Below are 20,547 nucleotides of genomic sequence, written 5' to 3' on the forward strand. Positions count from 1 at the left end.
CCTCAGCCTTGACTGCCTACTCTAGACTTCTTGTTAAAAGAGATTCATAAACTCCTATTCTTATGAATAGAGTTTTCTGTCATTTATGGTAGAATGCATTCCTCATTGATACACCGCCATTCAAAGCTGGCTTCCTCATTTGTCCACGGGTTGAAACTCCCACAAATTCATGGTTTCCAACCTCAGCCAGGCTCTTACAGCTACTCTGCTACCTTTTTACTGTCTTTGCTGAGTTTCTTCTTCCCCTTTCCTCGAGGGGAACACTCTCAAGTCTCTGAGAGCCCCACTCTTAGCAGCTGACTCTATCTCCTAAAGAAGAGAGTAAAAAACGCGAATAGGCTGGAACCCAGTTCATTTCTCACCATGTTCTCCAGCTGTATCTGTATAGTTATCCAGCTCTTGACATGGTGTGGGCACGGACACCTCCTCTTGTCCTGGGCAAATTCTTCCTTCTACATATTCTCGCCTTCTGTTCACTCTTCATCCCATTGCAATCAGGCTTTGTTTTCAGCCTGAAACTCATTGAAACCACTCTTGCTAAGGTCACAGATGATCTTCAAATTGCCAAAGAGAAATTGTGGAGCTCTTACTCCAGTCCATCTTACAACCACATTAAACATGGCTGACCACGACCTCCTTTTTGGACTTACTCATTCCTTTGGCTTCCGTGATATTACTCTTGCTGAGCTCTGCGTTTACCTACCTACTCTTTTCATTCTTTCTCAGTTGAATTCCCTTAAACTGCTTTCCTGGCTAAACACCTTGACTTCACATGTTCCCAAGGAGGCAACTGTTGGCTTCTGATACATTCTACATATGCTCTTTGGGCAGACTCACTCAATTTATAATTAAATGCCACCAATAAGGAGATTTTGCCACCAGTAACAATGGACTGGCATGTTCTCAGATCAACCCTTCAATCTCAAACAAAATATAATCAACATCTGTTTGAAGGCATCAGAAAGGTACTAAGGTATTGAATACTTATGGGGCCAAAATTCTGGAGAGAAGGAAGACAGAGGGAGGTGAGCTATTACCTTTGATAGGCGTCTCCTCTTCATGAATTTCTTACCCAAATGAACAGCAAGCATATCCAGCCAATTGCTCAAACTGGATAATTTGCATCATCCTAGCTTCTTTGTTTCTCTTATAGTCTTCATCCAAAGAATTATCAAACTCTGCTGATTCTATCTCCTAAATATCTCTCCAATCTGTTCCTTCCTCTACCTCTCCTACCCTGCGACACTAGACCAAGGCCTCATTATTTCAAACACCCTTGAGTATTTAATAAAAGCTTCCTATTCAGACTCCTTGCTTCTAGGCTCACCTCACAGGTAATCCAGCCTCCATACACCGCCAGAAATCATTTTACTAAAACACAAATCTAACCATGTCACTCCACTGCCTAAATTGCCTTAATGACTCCGCTCAACCTGAAAAGTAAAGCAAAACAATGAAGGCCTTTACAGTTGCCTTCTGGATGCCATTCTGTCACATCTTGCACGCCATCCAATATGCATTCAGGCCTAAGCAATATATTAGTAGTTTCTCGAGACAGCCCAGGCTTTCCTCTAGTGTCAGGCCATGAACATCGTGTTTCCTCTGCCTGGAGAACCATCCCCACCCTCCACCCCTCCTATCAAGTTCTTCCCACTGGAGGGAGTAAGTAAGATCCCTATTTCATAAGTTACATCCAAATAAATTCAAGTGACTAAAGGATTTTAAAGTAGGAACACAAAACCATAAAAGCACTGGCAGACAACATAATGAATACTTTTTTCCCTTTATGGCAGGGGTCAGCAAAACCCAATCTGAGGGTCAAATTCAGCCTGCAGCCTATTTTTGCAAGCAAAGTTTTATTGGAACAGAGCTATGCCCATTTGTTTAAGAGTTGTCTGTGGGTGCTTTTGCTACGGCAGTGTTGAGTAGTTGAGACAGAGACCATATGCCCCGCAAAGCCCTAAAATGTTTATTATCCAGCCTTTATAGAAAAAGTTTCCTGAGCCCCAAATTAAAGGATTTTTTAAAAGGCAGATACTACTGAAATGAAAGGATGGAAATTTCTGAATATATAAAACTTAGAAATTATTGATTCCACAAACATCAATGATATTGAAAGTCAAATGACAAACTGAGAACAATATTTGAAATAGGTATAACAGACAAATGGGTAGTATTCATGATAGATTGAAAGCTCACAATAGTGAGGAAGCGATCAACATCCAAATAGGAAAAGGAGTAAATGACTTCAGCAGCTAATTGAAAGCTGAAAAAGTATAAATGGGCAATAAATACATGACAATATTTCCTACCTTGTTAGCAATCAAAGGGAGGCAAATAAAAGAAATTATTACTCATGGTTTACCTAAAAAATTAGCAAATATTAAAAAAAAATAGTCATTCTCCGTAATGGCAAAGGTTCAAAGAAACAGGTAGTTTTAGAAAAGGGAATGGGAACAAAAATTTGATATACACAATTTGACTTTTAGAAAACTGGCCAGAAGTTCTTTCCAACTAAAAAGTTTGGCATTAGGAAAATGTTATTCTAGTCACAGACCGTCTAAAGCACACGGTAACATTGTGTTAGGTTTAAAACCTACTTTTTTCAGAAGAAACCTGGGACTTTGATTGTCCCCGCACGAGCCTGCAGGTGGAGCTGTCGCCAGCACAGACGCCACAGTTGTCCTCCTTGGCGTTACTTCCCAGCTGCCTGTCGCAGCCCACAGCCTGCAGACAGAGGAATGGCCGTCAGGAGTGGGGAGAACACGGGGAGGAGGCACTCGATGTTAGAAACCATATTTATGGGGTTATCCTTCCTAAATTTATGCGTTGGCTTCCTTTATGAGAACATAGCTTTAAAAATATGAATAATATAAAGCTTACTGTCATTTATATGGTTCTTATGCAAAGCTCAAATAATTAAAAGAGAAGAATTGAAGCTGCCCCTCCATACTCCCACTCTTAGTCTCTTATCTATATTTTCATTCAGATATTTTTACGTATTTATATGCATATATTCATTTATATATAAACGAATGGAACAGTAAAATTATATTTCCTCTCTCCCCTCTCCCCACTCCTTCCCTCGCTTCCTACCCTACACTAGTCCTATTGTCTAATTTTCTCCCCAAACGACCACTATCTGAAGTCCATGTATATCCTCCTGGTCCATAGTTTTACTTTTAATTTTTTTTCTTTGTTTTTCTCTCTATCTCCACATACCTACATCTCAACATCTATATATCCATATCTCTCTCTATTCCATATCTGTATCATATCTCCTTCTCTTTATCATTATCTATACCTATACCTACATATCTCTACCTCTACGTCCTTATATCTATATATTTACGCTAAGAAACAATTTATAAAATGTCTGAAAGGAATAACAAGAGAGGTGTCTCCTACAGAATATGCTTATACTGCTATCTTTCAGTCTCTCGTGGATTATTTTGGGGGGGTTATTTGCTAGATTGTAAGCTTCCTTATATGAGAAAAGGTCTATATCCTATATTTATTTTTATTTCATAAATATGTCTTTTACGTAATGTGTGTCCAATAAAATTAACTAATGTGCCAGTTTCTCTCTACCTCCCATACTCATTCACTATACGTGTATTCATATACCTGGTATTCAAGTGCGGGGACTTTGGAGGCAGACAGCCCACTTATAAAACCTGACCTGCCCCACCACCCCTTTCAAGCTGCAGGATATTGAACAATTCAAACTCTCAGAGACTCATTTTTCTCAAGAGTAAAATAGGAATCATAAGGCATGCTTCATATAGGGTTTAGTGAGGATCAAATGAGAAGATATATGTAAAACTCTTAGCATAGTGATTAGAACGTTATAAAGCCTCAATAAAAGAGGTTCCATTTTCTCTCTCTCTCTCTGCTTTTCATTTCGTTTTGACTCCTGGGTACAGCCCCTGCGCTTCAGCTTGGGGAGTTGCTGAATCAGACTCTACATCCAAGGTGTTGAAGAGAAAATAAAACCGGAGGAAGTCGAAACCACATCTCTACTCTATTCTTTCCAAAATGTGGGTGTTGAAGGGAAAGAGAATGAACAAATGAAAGCTTCAGGGAGAGGCAGGAAGGGTTCCAAGGAAGTTTAAGGAAAGCCTGTGATTAGAGATATTTTGAAATTCACAAAGGGCTGTCATGAGGAAAGGGTTTACGTTTGCTCGGTGTATCTCCAAATAGTTAAAGCTACAGGTTTAACAGCATAATTGAGTTCAATATGAGGCAGTTGGAGAAGTCAGGGTTATCCAACAATCAGTATTCAACCACGGGCCAGATGGGAGATGTCCTGGAGGGAACACTGGAGAAGCGATTAAATAATTTGATGAGTAGTTGAATCCAATGGCTTTTGAGATCCTTTCATCTTGATTATATGACTTTATAAAAATAGTAATAAAATATTAAGAATTATAGTTGATTACTATGGGATGCTTGCCTGGCATTTTGCCAAGCACTTTAAACACATTATTTCAGTTAATCGTCACAGCAACCTCATGATATAGTCAATACCTTTTATCTCTATTTTATAAATAAGACATCTGAATGTTACTGAGGTTGAATGACTTCCCAACATTACAGAGCTATTATACAATGTCAGTAATGGTTTTAAAACCCAGGTCATCTGACACCAGAATCTTAACACTACGCTACACCTCCCTCACCTTTAGTATCAGCAGATGGACAATAAAGAACCCATTTACATAGGCCATTATATTAATATTTACAAGTACATATGGAACAACTTAAGAGTGATTGATTTTGGAAACAGACTTGCATGGTTGGGATTCAATCAATGAGTAACTTGTGTTCATGCAAGTTTCTCCAAGGGGAGTAATTCTACCATTAAATTATAGAAACGCTGTTCCCGCGCCAAGCTCTGTCCTCACACATTCGTGTCCCTGAGCACTTTGCATTTCATGAGAATGAGAATCACCCTCTATCTGGTCATCCGGGAAGGGTGTGGGTTTAGGAGCTAGGATGGGCTTGTTTTGAAGTGTTTAGGGCCTTGCAAGGTCTTGGGCAATCGAATACCTCCCTAAGCACTTATATTTGTTTCATAATTTTTTTTTTAAGTTACAGTTCATCCAAATCTTACAGCCGAAAAAAACATGTGAAAACATCACAGAAAAATAATATCTGAAAAGAAGGTCTGACTGCCTTGTGATTCAGAGGGTATAAGCCAGAAATACCCTTGAAATTGAGAGACTACTGAATTTTGGCTCTCAGATCTCATCATAACCAACAATAAGCTACTTTTAAAAAATTGCTTGAAGTGTTTTCAATTCTGTGACATCTCCTGAAGTCAAGATCTCTAATTGTAATGATTTAAAAACCATTAATCGATAAACATATCAATAAAATTGAACTTTTATTAAATAACCAATTTCTAAAGAGCCAGCCACTACAGAGTATAAGTCAATAAGCCAAGATTCATATATTACAGTGTAGTTAATGAGACAAATTATACAAGATAGGGGATAATATAAACAAACACTTAAAATATATGAGCAGTACATTTAGGAATAAATACTCATATATAAATCATCATTTCAGCTAAGAATTCTTTCACAGTTCTTGCATATGATTTCCTAATCAGCTAAAAGAAGACAGTGTTTAAATAAGTGACATTACTCCATATTAAGCACAATATAAATTTTCCAGATACGTCAAAGTTCATCCGTCAAGAACCGAACAACTTTTTCAGTCAACCTCTGTTTGAGATCTCTGAAAACGGGGTTCTACCTTAGAAAAAATTCTAACATTCCTGCCTTAAAAATCAGAGTACATGGAGCTGTGGTAGTCATTAGGGATATCCACAAATGTTTAGCTTCTCCTTTTGGCCACGGAAAGACTGAACTTCTCCTCCCTCCTTGAAGTCAAGTGGGGTCACTGACCGTCTTCAGCCAATGAAATATCAGTCTAAGTGTCCGTGTCATTTCTGTAAGTAGCTTTAAGGGTCATTGCTCCAGTCGCATGTTTCTTTTCTCACTACTGGAGTTATTGTGTAAAACGTGTTTGAATAAAGCCTCCCGCAGTCTCCCTGTGAGATAGTCAAAGAGCAGAGACCCCTGCTGATCCATGTTGGAGAGGTGACGTTAACCAGAACTAATCTTCAATTGTTTTAAGCCGCTGAGCTTTGGCAGATGTTGGTTACTGCAGGAAAACCTAGCCTGCAGTATACAGGAGTACCATTTCACCATTAAGGGATAAAGCAGGGTCATTAATAGCAAGCAAGGTGTTTTGTGTTTGTTTTTTTTTTCAATTATTTTACTGAGATCACAATGGTATATCACATTGTGTGATTTTGGGGTGTACATTATTATTTACCAATTTCTGTATAGACTTCATCATGCTCACCATCAGTAGTCTAATTTTTGTCCATCACCATACGTATGTGCCCCTTTACCCCTTTCACCCACCCCCAGCCCCCTTCCCATCTGGTGACCACTAATCTGTTCTCTTTATCCTTGTATTTGTTTATCTTCCACATACGAGTGAAATCATGCAGTGTCTTCCTCTGTCTGGCTTATTTCACTTAACATCATATTCTTAAGGACCATCCATGTTGTTGCAAATGGGATGATTTTGTCTTTTTTTATGGCTAATATTCCATTGTATATATATGCCACATCTTCTTTATCCATACATCTGTAGAAAGGCACTTGAGTTGCTTCCATGTCTTGGCTATTGTGAATAATGCTGCAATGAATAAGGGATGCATAAATCTCTTTGGATTGCTGATTTCAAGTTCTTTGGATAAATACCCAGTAGTGGGATAGCTGGGTCCTATGGTATTTCTATTTTTAATATTTTGAGAAATCTTCATACTGTTTTCCATAGTGGCTGCAACAATTTGTATTCCCACCTGAAGTATATAAGTGTTCCCTTTTCTGCACGTCCTCTCCAACGTTTGTTATTTTTCGTCTTGGTAATTATAGCCATTCTGACCCATGTAAGGTGATATCTCCTTGTAGCTTTTGATTTGCATTTCCCTAATAATTAGTGATGTGGAGCATCTTTTCATGTACCTGTTGGCCACCTGAATATCTTCTTTGGGAAAATGTCTGTTTATATCCTTTGCCCATTTTTTCTGATTGGGTTGTTTGATTTTTGTCATTGAGTTGTATGAGCTCTTTATATATTTTGGAAATTAACCCCTTGTCAGATATACGATTTACAAATATTTTCTCCCAGAGGATGGGTGGGTTATCTTTTCGTTTTGTTATGAGTTTCCTTTGTCATGCAGAAGCTTTTTAGTCTGATGTAGTCCCATTTGTTAACTTTTTCTTTTGTTTCCCTTGCCTTAGTAGACATGGTATTTGAAAACATGCTGCCAAGACTGTTATCAAATAGTGCACTGCCTGTCTTTTCTTCTAGGAGCTTTATGGTTTCAGGTCTTACATTCAAGTCTTTAATCCATTTTGAGTTAATTTTCGTGTATGGGGAAAGATAATAGTCTACTTTCATTCTTTTGCAGGTGGCTGTCCAGTTTTCCCAACACCATTTACTGAAGAGACTGTCTTTTCTCCATTGTATGTTCTTGGCACCTCCGTCAAAGATTAGCTGTGCGTAGATGTGTGGTTTTATCTCTGGGCTTTCAATTCTGTTCCGTTGATCTGTGTGTCTGTTTTTGTGCCAGTACCATCCTGTTTTGATTACTATAGCTTTGTAGTATATTTTGAAGTCAGGGATTGTGATGCCTCCAGCTTCCTTCTTTTTTCTCAGGATGGCTTTAGCTATTTGAGGTCTTTTGCTGTTCCATATAAATTTTAGAACTCTTTGTTTGATTTCTGTGAAGAATGTCATTAGGATTCTGATTGGGATTGCATTGAATCTGTAGATTGCTTTAGTAGTAATGGACATTTTAACTATATTTATTCTTCCAACCCATGAACGTGGAATATCTTTCTATTTCTTTATGTCTTCTTCAATTTCTTTCAAGAATGTCTTATAGTTTTCAATGAAGGTGGTGTCTTACATTGGACATTCCACATTAAAATCCAGACTTCTAGCGTCTGTTGACAAATGAACACTCTGTGGATATGCCCCTTCACGATGAGCATGTCTGTATTCTCCAGGTCATGGCATTCCTCATCACTCACCATGACTACACCTGGGCAATTGCTCTCCCTGAATGGTGTGTAGATATTTCAGTCTCGACCTCCATACTAAGCTGTCCATGCCTGACTCAATGACTGTACTGATTGTCCTTAACCAGAACCACATCTTGTTTTCAGTTACAAACTTCAGCTACACATGTAGCAACACAAAAAGTATGAGTGCCATCAGTATAGTGCAATGGTTAAGAAAATGGATTCCAGAATTGGGTTGCCTGGATTCAAATTCCAGCACTACCATTTTCTAGCTCCACAACTTGGACAAGTTACTTAACCCCTTCTAATTCCAATTTCCTTATAAATAGAGAGGGGATAATGCCTGCACCCACCTCAGAGCGTCTGCTGCACTAACAGTAAAGTGCTGAGACAATGCCTGGTGCCTGGTGAGTACCCAGTAAGTGTTAGTTGCTATTATTTTTACTATAAATACAAAGTGGTTTCCTCATCTACCCAGCCATCAGGGAAGTCAAGAAACATGAAGGACAAATCAGACTTGTTCTCTGGACGTGGTTCCAAGCAGGTTCTCTTTATGATAAAAATCCAAAGTGGATTTCCCTCAGTGAGTGCAGTTGTCTTGTGCTGCCTGCTGTGCTCAAGATCACAGAAAGTTGTCCCCAGGAGCACGGTGACAGGTTAATTCAAATAAGCAAACTGTAAGCACGCTTGCAAAACTTATCTGTAGTCTGTGCCAAGCCAACGTCAGGGCTCAGTTCACCGATCCTAAGGCAAGCAGTGAGAGTCAGAGTTCTCTTGCTCTCACCCTAAGGACTGCTGATGGCCATGGCCACTTTGTTCGGAAAGGGAACTTACGTGAACATTATCCTGCTGAAGGCAAGACCCTGAATTCAACTGAGAAGTGTCTGAGTCACTCCTGAGGAAGTACATGCAATTCTTTTTACCCAAACAGCCTTGCCGAAAGAGCACTTGGCTTTCAGCAACCGGGATTCACCTGCTCCTGCCCAAAGAATCTGCTCACCCATCAGAATCACAAAAACGCGACAGGGAGCACGCATTTTAAAGGAACTAACTCAGCACAGAAAACCACCTTCATCCTGCAAGCCCTTTCAAACCTTGGAAACTACTGGCGCAAACCATGCACCTTAGACAATGAATAAGGATTGCGGGCTGGGGTCAGTGAGCACGAGGAGAAGCCAGGGAAAGGGAACCAGTGTGGACTGCAAGCTTCCTGCGTGACAGCTATTGTGCTGGGCTTGTCGAATGCAGCTCGTGAAAGAAGGAATTTAATATAGGACCAACAAGGAGGGTAATACCTCCCTTTTACACACCAAGGCTCAGAGATGGTCAGCAACCACAGGAAACTAGTACATCTTGCCACACCACCAACCAGTATCCACTCCAACCATGTCACTGAGAGACTGCTCAAGCTAGGTCACCAGTGGTGTTGGTTTGGTCCAAACGAAGGAGGCATATTTCAGTCCTAATCCCTCTTGACTTTGCTGAAGTATTTGACACGGCTAACTTTCCTTCTTAAACACTCACCCTCCCATATCTTGTTTTTTCCCAGTGTTTTATTATACAGAAGACTATTCTGTTCAGTCCCCATGACGGGCACCTCTTCCAATGATGGTCCCTTAAATGATGGGGCCAGGACTCCGTCCTTGCAAATCTACTTTTCTTATTCAGTCGCCAAGGACATATATTAGCTTTAACCATGTGACAACCCCTAGGTCTATGTTTCTAGTCTAGAATTCTCTTGTAAGCTCTAAATTCCTGTCAACTTGGATATCCACAGGTACCTCAGGCTCATTACCTTTTCCCCATACACTTGGTCCTCACCCAATGTTTTCTGTCTTGGTGAATGGCCTCATCATTTACTTAGCCATCATGTCAGAAATCCAGACATCATTCTAAACTTCTCTCTTTCACTTCCCACATCCAATCAAACTTCCAGTACTAAAATATCTGCTTCTTTAATCTCTAGAATTTGTCTCTCCTTCTTCATGCATCCTACCTCTGCCTTCCTCCTAGCTCTTGTTACCTGACACTTGACCTTCTCATTTGCCCAGACGCTATCCTCTCCAAACAACCTGCCACTTTGCCACTTGAGTGACCTTTCTAAAGACAATCCCAACTGAGCTAGTCCCTATAAAATCCTTCAATGGCTCCTCTTACGACTTTCAGAAAATGTTAATGATCAGTTTCCACCTAGTCTGGAACCTCAACTTCTAGCATTATCTCACAGGTATTTTTCACCTCAACTCTACAGAAGGAGTCATAGATCCTTAAACACACCTACTGTTACATCTCTTCACCATTGCTATTCCTTCTGCCTGTGATTGCCTTCCTCATTTTGGTTTATGTAACTCCTACTCAACTTTGCAAAACCTCAGTGTCAAAACATTACCTTGTCCAGCGTGTTCTTCTTCAGCCCAGACTAAATTGCCTTTAATAACAATTCTTTTTAATTATAAAGCAATATGTGCTTATTGTAAAAAACTTGGAAACAAAAAAGCATAATTCCATTGACAAATAATAGCTATTATTATTGGTTAGTGGAAGAGCCAGAAGTGAACTGGTGGTTACAAAGGGAAACCATTGACAGCATAGGAAACAGAAGAATGAAGTAGAAAACACTGACCTTTGGGAAGATTAGTCAACAGCAAACATCCAATAAGACGGTTCAATCGAGTAGGAGAGAAAGGAAGAGCCATTAGCTAGGCTGCTGGGAGAGACTGGCTAGTCTAGTCTCGGGGTAAAAAGGTGAAAGTGAGAGAGAAAATCAGAGTAAAATGTGACAGATTTGGTAGAGGTACCAGGATACAGAGGACACGTGAGCAAATACGCACAGTGACTACAACACGAACTCAGGAAGGTAACATTGAGAACTGCGGCTCCATAAACAGAAATGAATAGGAATAGCAGTTAGAAGAACTACTTGATCGGGGAAGAAAATAATAGTTTATTTGGAGGAGGGGGACATGCTGAATTGGAGGAATCTGTGGAATCTCCCAGAACAGACATCAAGCTTGAGCTAGAAAATTCAAGATTGGAGGTTAAAAGAAAGACCAAGAGATCTGAACTGCCTCTGCATTTACAAGTAGGTAAGACGCATCTGTTCAACCAGGTTTACTGAGGACCCTCTATGGGGCCAGACATGGTGGAGGCTCTGGGGTGTGTCAGTGAGCAGCACACATATGATTCCTAACTTCAAAGAGCTTACACTCTGGTGTGGGAGACAGTCATAATCAAATAATCACACAAATAAATGTGTAATTATAAAATATTACAGTGCAATTTAAAGGTATTATAATAGAACCAGGAGAATTAATTTAGAAAGAGAAATCACAGAAAACCTTGTAAGGAAGTGACATTAGGCTGATGTCACGAAGATGAGTAAGAGTAGCCAGCAGCATAATTAGAAGGCAGTAGGAACAGCATGTGGAAGGGCTTTCTGGCATTTTGGCAGAATTGAAAAAGCAGCACAAAAGGGAGAAGAGTAGAATGAGGTAGAGGATATGTCAACAGAAACATCCCTAATGGAAAAGCAAAGAGAAAAAAGACTGAAAAAAAATACCCAACACAGTACATCCAGGAACTGTGGGACAACTACAAAAGGTGTGACATAGGCGTAATGGGAATACCAGAAAGAGAGAAAGGAACAGAAGAAATCTTTGAAGCAATAATGATTGAGATTTTCCCCCATATTAATATCAGACACAAAACCATAGGTCCAGGAAGCTCAAGCTTGGAACACGAAGCAAGATAAATGTCAAAAAAACTACACTTAGGCATATCATATTCAAACTGCATAAAATCAAAGACAAAGAAAAAGAATCTTGAAAGAAGCCAGAGGAATAAAACACCTTATGTATAGAGGGGCAAAGATAAGAATTACATCTGACTTCTCCTTAGAAAACATGCAAACAAGAAAAGAGTAGAAGGAAATATTTAAAGTGTTAAGAGAAAGAAACAACCCAGACTTCTGTACCCTGTGAAGTCATCCTTCAGAAGTGAGAGAGAAATAAAGACTTTCTCAGGCAAACAAAAATTGAGGGAATTTGTTGCTTTTAGACCAAGTTCTTCAGAGAGTAGGAAAATGATATAGGACAGAAATTCAGATCTACATAAAGAAAGGAAGAGTACTGAAGAAGGAATAAATGAAGGTAAAATAAAAACTTTTATTTTTCTCATTATCAGTCTATCTAAAACATAATCGTTTATTGAAAATAATAATAGCAACAATGTGTTCAACTATGTATGCTGACATATATATATGTGTATACACATACATACATGTATGCTTATATATAAGTGAAATGAATGATTGAAATGATAACAGGGATGCAGGGAGGAATTAATATTTTTTACTATTACTTTGTCATGGGAATTTTCACTATACCCATGAAGCAGTAATAGTGTTATTTGAAAGTGAACTTGGATTGGTTGTAAATGTATATTGCAAACTATAGGGCAACTACTTAAGAAAGCAAAAGAAGAAAAAGAGAAGTATAACTGATATACTAAGTAGGAGAGAAAATGTGGAATCATATAAAAAGTTTAATTAAAAAGCAGAAAAAGAGTGAACAAATATAGGGATACAGAACAAGAGTAATGAATAGAAAACAATAACAAATATGATAGATATTAATCCAACTATATCAATAATCACTTTAAACATCACTGGTCTAAATATACCAATTAAAATACCAATTAAAAGACAGAGATTGTCAGAGTAGATTAAAAAAATAAGATCCAACTATCTGTTGTCTACAAAAAATGCACTTTAAATATAAAGACACATGTAGGTTAAAAGTAAAAGGATAGAGAAGGATATAGCATACTAACATTAATCAAGATAAAGTAGGAGTAGGTATATTAGTTTCAGACAGACCAGATTTTAGAGCAAGAGAATTTATCAGATTTAAGAGGGGCATTTATGTAATGATAAAGGGTCAATACTACAAGAAGACATAACAATCCTTAATGCGTCTGTGCCTAACAATAGAATGTCAAAATATGCGCGGCAAAAACTGATAGAATTGCAAGGAAAAGTAAAGAAATCCACTATTATAGTTGGAGACTTCAACACCTCTCTCTCAGAAACAGACAGATCCAGCAGGTAGAAAATCAGTAGGAACATAGTTGAATTCAACAGTATCATCAATCAACTGAATATAATTGATATCTCTTGACTTCTTCATCCAAGAACAGCAGAAGGCACATTCTTCTCAAGGTCACATGGAACATTCACCAAGATAGATCACATGCTAGGCCATAAAACACACCTTAAAAAATCTAAAAGAACAAGAATAATATACTGTCTGCTCCCAGACCACAGTGGAATTAAACTAGAAATCATTAGCAGAACCATAGCTGGAAATTTTCAAAATACTTGGATATTAAACAACATACTTCTAAATAACACATGAGTCAAAGAAGATGTCTCAAAAGAAATTCAAAAATATTTTGATGAAAAGTAAAATACAATTTATCAAAATATGTAAGATGCAGTGAAAGCAGTGCTTAAAGGGAAATTGAAGCATTGAATGCATATATAAGAACAGACGAAGGATCTACAACCAATAATCTAAGCTTCCACCTTAGGAAACTAGAAGAAAAAGAGCAAATTAAATCCAAAGTAAGCAGAAGAAAAGAAATAATAAAAATTAGAGCAGAAATCAATGAAATTGAAAATAGAAAATCAATCAAGAAAATCAACAAAATCAAAAGCTAATTTTTGAAAAGATCAGTAAAATCAATGTTTCTAACCAGGCTAAGAAAAACATAGAAGATACAAATTGTTAAATTACCAATATCAAAAATGAAAGAGGGAACATCACTACAGATCCCACGGACACTGAAAGGTGTCTGTAATATTAAAGGAATATTACGAGTAACTCCATGCATACGTATCACCCAAGATAACCTAGATGAAATGGACCAATTCCTTGAAAGACACAATCTGCCAAAACTCACACAAGAAGAAACAGATGATCTGAGTAGACCTATATCTATTAAAGGAATTGATCAATAATTAGCAACCTTCCAAAACAGAAAGTGCCAGGCCCAGATCGGTTCATTGGTGAATTCCACCAAACATTTAAGGAAGAAATTATACCAGTGTTCTGCAATCTCTTCCAGAAGATAGAAAAAGAGAGAATACTTCCTAACTCATTCTATGAGGCCAGCACTACCCTGAATGCCGAATCCAGACAAAGATGTTACAAGAAACATACAGACCAATATTTCTCATGAAGATAGAAGCAACTATCTAACAAAAATTTTGTACAAGAATTATATGAATAAAACTACAAAATTCTGATGAAAGAAATCAAAGAAGAACTAAATAAATGGAGAGATATTCCACGTTTGTGGAGAAGAAGACTCCATATTGTCAAGATGTTTGTTATTCTCAACTTGATTCCAGGAAGTTATCTTGTGGATATTGACAAACTGACCCTAAAGTTTACATAGAGAGAGGGAAAAGACCCAGGGTGGTCAACACAATCCTGAAGGAGAACAGCGTCAGGGGACTACCGCTACCCAAATTCAAGACTTATTATAAAGGTAAAGTAATCAAGACAAGTATGGTATTGGCAAAAGAAGAGACAAATGGATCAATGGAACAGAATAGAGAGCACAGAAACAAACCCATAATAATAAAAGTCAAGAGATCTTTGACAAAGGAGCAAAGACAATACAATGGAGAAAAGATCGTCCTTTCAACAAATGGTGCTGAAACAACAGCACATCCACTTTAAAAAAAAAAAAAAAGAAATGAATTTAGACACAGACTTACATCCTCCACAAAAATGAACTCAAAATGGATCATAGACCTACATGTAAAACACAAAACTATGAAACTCCTAGAAGATAACTTAGGTGACCTTGGGCATGGTGATGACTTTTTAGATCGCTGGAAGAAATAGCTGATAAGCTGGACTTCACTAAAATTAAAAGCTTCTGCTCTGCAAAAGACGCTGTCAAGAGAAGGAGAAGACAAGTCACACTGGGAAAAAATATTTGCAAAAGATGCATCTGATAAAGGACTATTATCCAAAACAAACAAAGAACTCTTAATAAGAAAATGAACAACCCAATTAAAAAACGGGCAAGACACCTGAACAGACCTCATCAAAAAAGATATTTAGATGGCAAATAAGCATATGAAGGGATGCTCGACATCATATGTCATTAGGGAATTGCAAATTAAAACAACAATGAGATACCACTACACACCTATTAGAATGGCCAAAGTCTAGAACAATGAAAACACCAAATGCTGGGAGTGATATGGACTCTCATTTATTGCTGGTAGGAGCAGAAAATGGCAGTCACTGTGGAAGACCGTTTGGCACTTTCTTACAAAACTAAACATACTCTTACGATGATACAACAATTGAACAACTGCTCTCCTTGGTATTTACTCAAATGTGTTGAAAACTTGTGTCCATATAAAAACTTGCACTTGGCTGTTTACAGCAGCTTTATTCATAATTGCCAAAACTTAGAAGCAAAACTTAGAGTAAGAAAGAAGTCAGTGGAGGTAGAAAGAAATGGTGGATTCACAACAAGCTTTGGAAGTAGAATTGGCAGGAGCTGGCGATGGATTCGATGTGTGGGTTGAAAGAGAAGAATCAAGAATGGCTGCAAACTTTTGTGTTGAGCAACCGGATGCCATTCTCTAGATGAAGGGATGAAGGGAGGAGAAGCTAGTTTGGGGAGCAAGATCAAGCTTCGTCTTTGAGCATGTGAAGTCTGAGATGCGTGGTAGTGTTTGACACTTAGTAAGTGGTCAGGCTGCTCATTTGTTGTTGCTACTACTGCTTTTGTTATGAAAATAATAGGATAGATGGCATACTAGACACTCATTATTATTTAAATTTTCTCCAGAAATCAAAAGAATGGGGGTGGAATCCTAGCCTTTCCTGCCCTCCCCACACTGTCTCAGCAACCTGTACCCTGAATTCTCACACCTTTACAAGCCATGAGGGGTGATGCCTCAGTCATAGCTCTGCAAAATCCACTCTGAAAAATCTGCTGGAACGCATCCTTGCTAATTTTTCAGTATATAAGTCATTGCTCCCAAAGACCCAAAACAATGAGTTAATTTAATAAGAGGGCTCCGGGAACCTACCAATATTACCCTTGCAAAGCAGGGGGTCCCCGGACCAGCAGCATCAGCATCTTACTGTGTTTATTTGTTAGACATGCAAATTCTTGGGCCCCACCCCAGACCTACTGGATCAGAAACTCTGGGGTTGGGGGCTAGCAGGCTATTTAACAAGTCCTTCAGGTGATTCTGAGGGACTTTCAAGTTGGAGAACCACTGACCTAGAGGACTCACAAGGGGTCATATATTGCAATCTTTAGATTCTAAATGGGGAAAATGCGCACTGTTTTAAATAAATAAAACATAATATTTAAAAGTGAGTAATACTCTAAAATATTTTTGTACATTAAAATTAACAATAACAATATTTCCTCTGTGTGAACAAAAGTACAGAAGAAAAAGATTCTCTTTCGAGGGTGTAGGCAGGGCACATCCTCAAACTGGGGCCATGGGACGCAGGTGTGACTTACCTGACAAATGCCACTGATACACATGTCCAGGGAGTCAGCATTGCAACGAGTTCCATCCAGTACCTTGGGAGCCAGCTCCACCACCAAGTTCTGACCCCGGGCATGACACTTGAGCGCGCAGGGGGCAGCAGGATCATTATACTGTGGAAGCCATTCGTAATAGCGCCCCTGATACTGGACATCATTGTACGCGGAGCACTGCTGGGCTCTGAAGTCCTCTGCATCCGGAGGGCAGTCCTGGAGGGGGAGAGCAAGGGCCACACACACATGAACCAGCGAGACGGGCCAATGGCAGCTGAGCAAGTTTACCAGAGTCCCACCTGCCTCTCCCCCGTGAGTCACCTCGTTCCTTCACTTTTTTTAAAAATTCAAAACTGAATCTATAGCGGTGGAATTCTACTGGGACCTCAGCAATAATCATGTATACAGGGGATCTCCTTATTTATTCTGCTCACTCCTCCACCCAGGTATTTGCTGCCAGATTATTAAAGCTTACTATATTCAGATGCCAAATTTTGCTCTCTTTTAACCATCTTGGATATAAATTTTCAAATGCATTACACAGTCTCCTTTTTGAAACGAGAGAAATGGAAGGCTTTTAATTTTTCCAGGCAACTCAAGGTTTTCATAGGGAATATTAATTATCATCCACGCCTTCGAGAGCCATTTCAGCGTGAAAGATTCTTTGCTCCTAGGTTAACCGGCCGCAAACTGCTGTGCTTTGTGAGAACTTGGGCTTGTTTCTTTGTGTGTTTTTTGTTGTTGTTGTTTTCCCTCTTGTTGCCGGGCCCCCAGCCATCCCTCTTCCCTGGTACGAAGTGCCTGCCTTCGACTGGCTGTAGGATGGGAAGCAGAAAATGCAGCTTGTTCAAATTCTGTCTACAGCAAAAGCAAACAAATTACAAGTAAACACCCTAGGGAGCTCCCATAATAACAGTAAAAAGTGTTTGTACGAGTCCTGATGACTCAGGGGTCTTTTTACTAAATTACTGGTCCCTCCCATTAGATATTTCCAAAGCAAGATGCTGAGTGACAAAAAGTGCCACTTTACCCTTCAAACTCGACTTGTGGTATACAAACTTCCCAATTAAAGAAAATAGATACAGAAAAGACAATCTATTATTTTATTTTTTTCTTATTACAAAGCTAATAAATGTTCATTATAAAACTTTGGGAAATCGCTTGTATTCAAAAATAGAATAAATAACAAAGATCTTTGTAGCTAAATCTTTACTCATTTCCTTGACTATTTCCCAAGGACAAATTTCTGAGGAAAAGGGTAAGTGTGTTTCATGGGCTTTTCAAAATATTGCCAAGTGGCCCTCAGAAAGATATTATTATTATCATCAGCCTGTATAAGTTCCCTTTCCTCAGTGTGCAGATCATAATTTTCTAAAATTTTCCAATCATAAGTGTTAAATAAAATTTTATTGTTTTAATTTACATCTCCTTTTTATTATTTCGGTTTAACATATTTTCATGAATATTTGCTTTTTATATTAATTCTTCAAAAATTTCTTGTTTTCTATCCTTCATTTATTGGAATGTTTGTCTTTTTATTATTTTTAACAGATAAAACTATTAAACTTCATAGTGAAGCTATCAGCTCCTCGTCATTCGTATTTAAAATATTTTCCCCATTTAATTTTGGTTTTGGTGCTTTGTGAAGTCAAGAAGTGCTAAATTTTTATGTAGTCAGCTCTATTACTTCCTTTTGAAGTTTCTTTATTAATGAGATTAGAAATGCTTTTCCCACCCTGCCCTAAAAACAGATAAAAACTTAAGTGTATTTTTTTAGTTCTTTATAGTTGAGCAATTATGTTTAATGCTTGGTTACATCTGAAATTTATTTTGATGTATAGGGTAAAGTAGAAACTTAACTTTACTTTTTCTGTAAATTGTTATTAATAAATTATCAGTCAGAAATTTAAAATATAACTTCTTCCATTTCTCCCCGTTTTACTATTTGACTTTTGCATCTTACTGTGTTTATGCTTTTGGCCTTTATAAACTGCCTCAGATCCTTTTTGGAAGTAGGCAGAGAATAAATAAAATATAATTAATAAATAAACTTCCCCCTGGTATTGGTTGTATTACTTTGCTGTGAGTCATTGCAAAATCCTATATCCTGTCCGTATTTTTCTTGTTTTAGCAAGATTAAACCTCAACCCAGGTCAGACCTATGGAAGAAAGAGTCAAATTGAAGAAGACAAATTGGACGACCTTTCTCTCTTGGAATGAGGACTGTGTCTTCCATGACCAGAAGGAAGATCATCAGTGGCAAAATTATATGGCCTCCTCTTCCTTCAACCATGGCCAGTTTTCTCTATATCTGACTCTTTGAAACCCAAACCCAAGAGGATAGGACAGCAGGGTGAAAACGCCTCCCTTGCATTAGGCTCACTCAGTGTCCCTACACTTGCCCTAGGGACCGAAAGTGCTGGCTGTCTGACCCTTTACTGCCTTAAATTCCATAGACCAACGAGGTTTAATAAAACCAACAAGCGTTAATTAACAGAAGACAGTCTAGGATGCCAGCCTAAATTCCACCTTTGCTGAAAAGGTGGCCAAGTTTGTACGTGTGACCAGCCTCCTGGCCACAGCTGATCATCAGAGGCAAAAATCTGGTCCATGCCATGTCGAAATCTGGCACTGGGCTAACCATTGCTTTTGAGATGCATGTTGAAGTGAAACAAGTGAGTTGCCACAACAAAGAATGAACTAGAAATAAAAGAAGGAAAGATGACAAACCACGTGTTTCAACAGAAGGAGTAAGTAGCTTGGGTTCCTCACTTTCTGATCCCTGGTCCAGGCCCTCAAGACGTGCTTATGTCTAAATTCCACTAATCTACCCAGTGAACCCCATTTTTCCTGAGCTAATTTGAATGGGCTTCTGTCCTTAGCGAATGATGATCCCTGATTAAGGCCTTATATCTTTAGTTTACCAGGGATTATCACTGACATTTTTTCCTCACCACCACTCTTGGAGCTAGGCAGGTCAGGATTATTGTTCCCCTCATTTTTACAAATGGAGAAAATGGTGATCTAGAAAGTCTTTTAGTCATGAGCCCAAAGACACACAGCTAGAAAATGACAGAGCCGACTGACTCCCAGTGACAAGCATTCCATTATATAATACTGCTTTCTAGTAATCTTGGAGGACATTGACTACTTCCATTAAATGTCTCATTTACTTGGCATTCTTCCAGGGTCAACAGTAAGCCTGTCCAGTCCGGGTCAGCTGGGTCCCCTGGCTTGGCTCAAGACCATCTAGGGATTCTTGTGTCTTAGGTACTTTAGTTGACATTTAGGAAGCTTGAAAGTCAAACATTCTTCTGCTTTCCTTTCCCTGAGTAGCATTTCTCCGTATCAGTTAAGTTCAAGACAACACTTATTTATTTAAATATCCTTTATGGGCTTTGCCTATGTTACATGCTGTGAAGAACACGAAACTAGAATATAATCCACCACCACCACTTACTGAGCTTGTTATCCTATTGGAGATGCAGCATATAGATGTATGGAATACAAAGAAAAAGTAGGTTATTGGCATTTGTAGACTTACTGTAGGACTTTGCAATGAAGGAAATAAAATTGTTATCCAAGAGTTAAATTAAAAATTGATTAAAATGGAGTGAAAAAGTAAAGAGTAGGGGCCGGCTCTGTGGCAGAGTGGTTAAAGTTCCGCGCCCTCCACTTTGGCAGCCCAGGGTTTGTAGGTTCGGATCCCAGGTGCAGACCTACTCCACTCATCAGCCATGCTATGGAGGTGTCCCACATACAAAGTAGAGGAAGACTGGCACAGATGTTAGCTCAGGGCTAATCTTCATCAAGCAAAAAAGAGAAGGATTGGCAATGGATGTTA

General features: G+C 38.6%; 1 protein-coding gene across 3 annotated transcripts in view; it reads right to left on the minus strand.

Moving 5' to 3' along the window:
- Nucleotides 1-20,547, minus strand: part of ADAMTSL3 (ADAMTS like 3) — a 319,874-nt gene that overhangs the window by 177,449 nt on the left and 121,878 nt on the right. For all 3 annotated transcript variants that reach the window (XM_070494283.1, XM_014842654.3, XM_070494290.1), the window contains exons 6-7: nt 16,683-16,919; nt 2,601-2,727 (exon numbers count right to left, since the gene is read on the minus strand). In XM_070494283.1, coding sequence (XP_070350384.1) covers nt 2,601-2,727; nt 16,683-16,919 — 364 coding nt within the window. The remainder of the gene's footprint in view (nt 1-2,600; nt 2,728-16,682; nt 16,920-20,547) is intronic.

Source organism: Equus asinus, chromosome 2 (genome assembly GCF_041296235.1).
Source record: "Equus asinus isolate D_3611 breed Donkey chromosome 2, EquAss-T2T_v2, whole genome shotgun sequence".
Classification (NCBI taxonomy): Eukaryota; Metazoa; Chordata; class Mammalia; order Perissodactyla; family Equidae; genus Equus; species Equus asinus.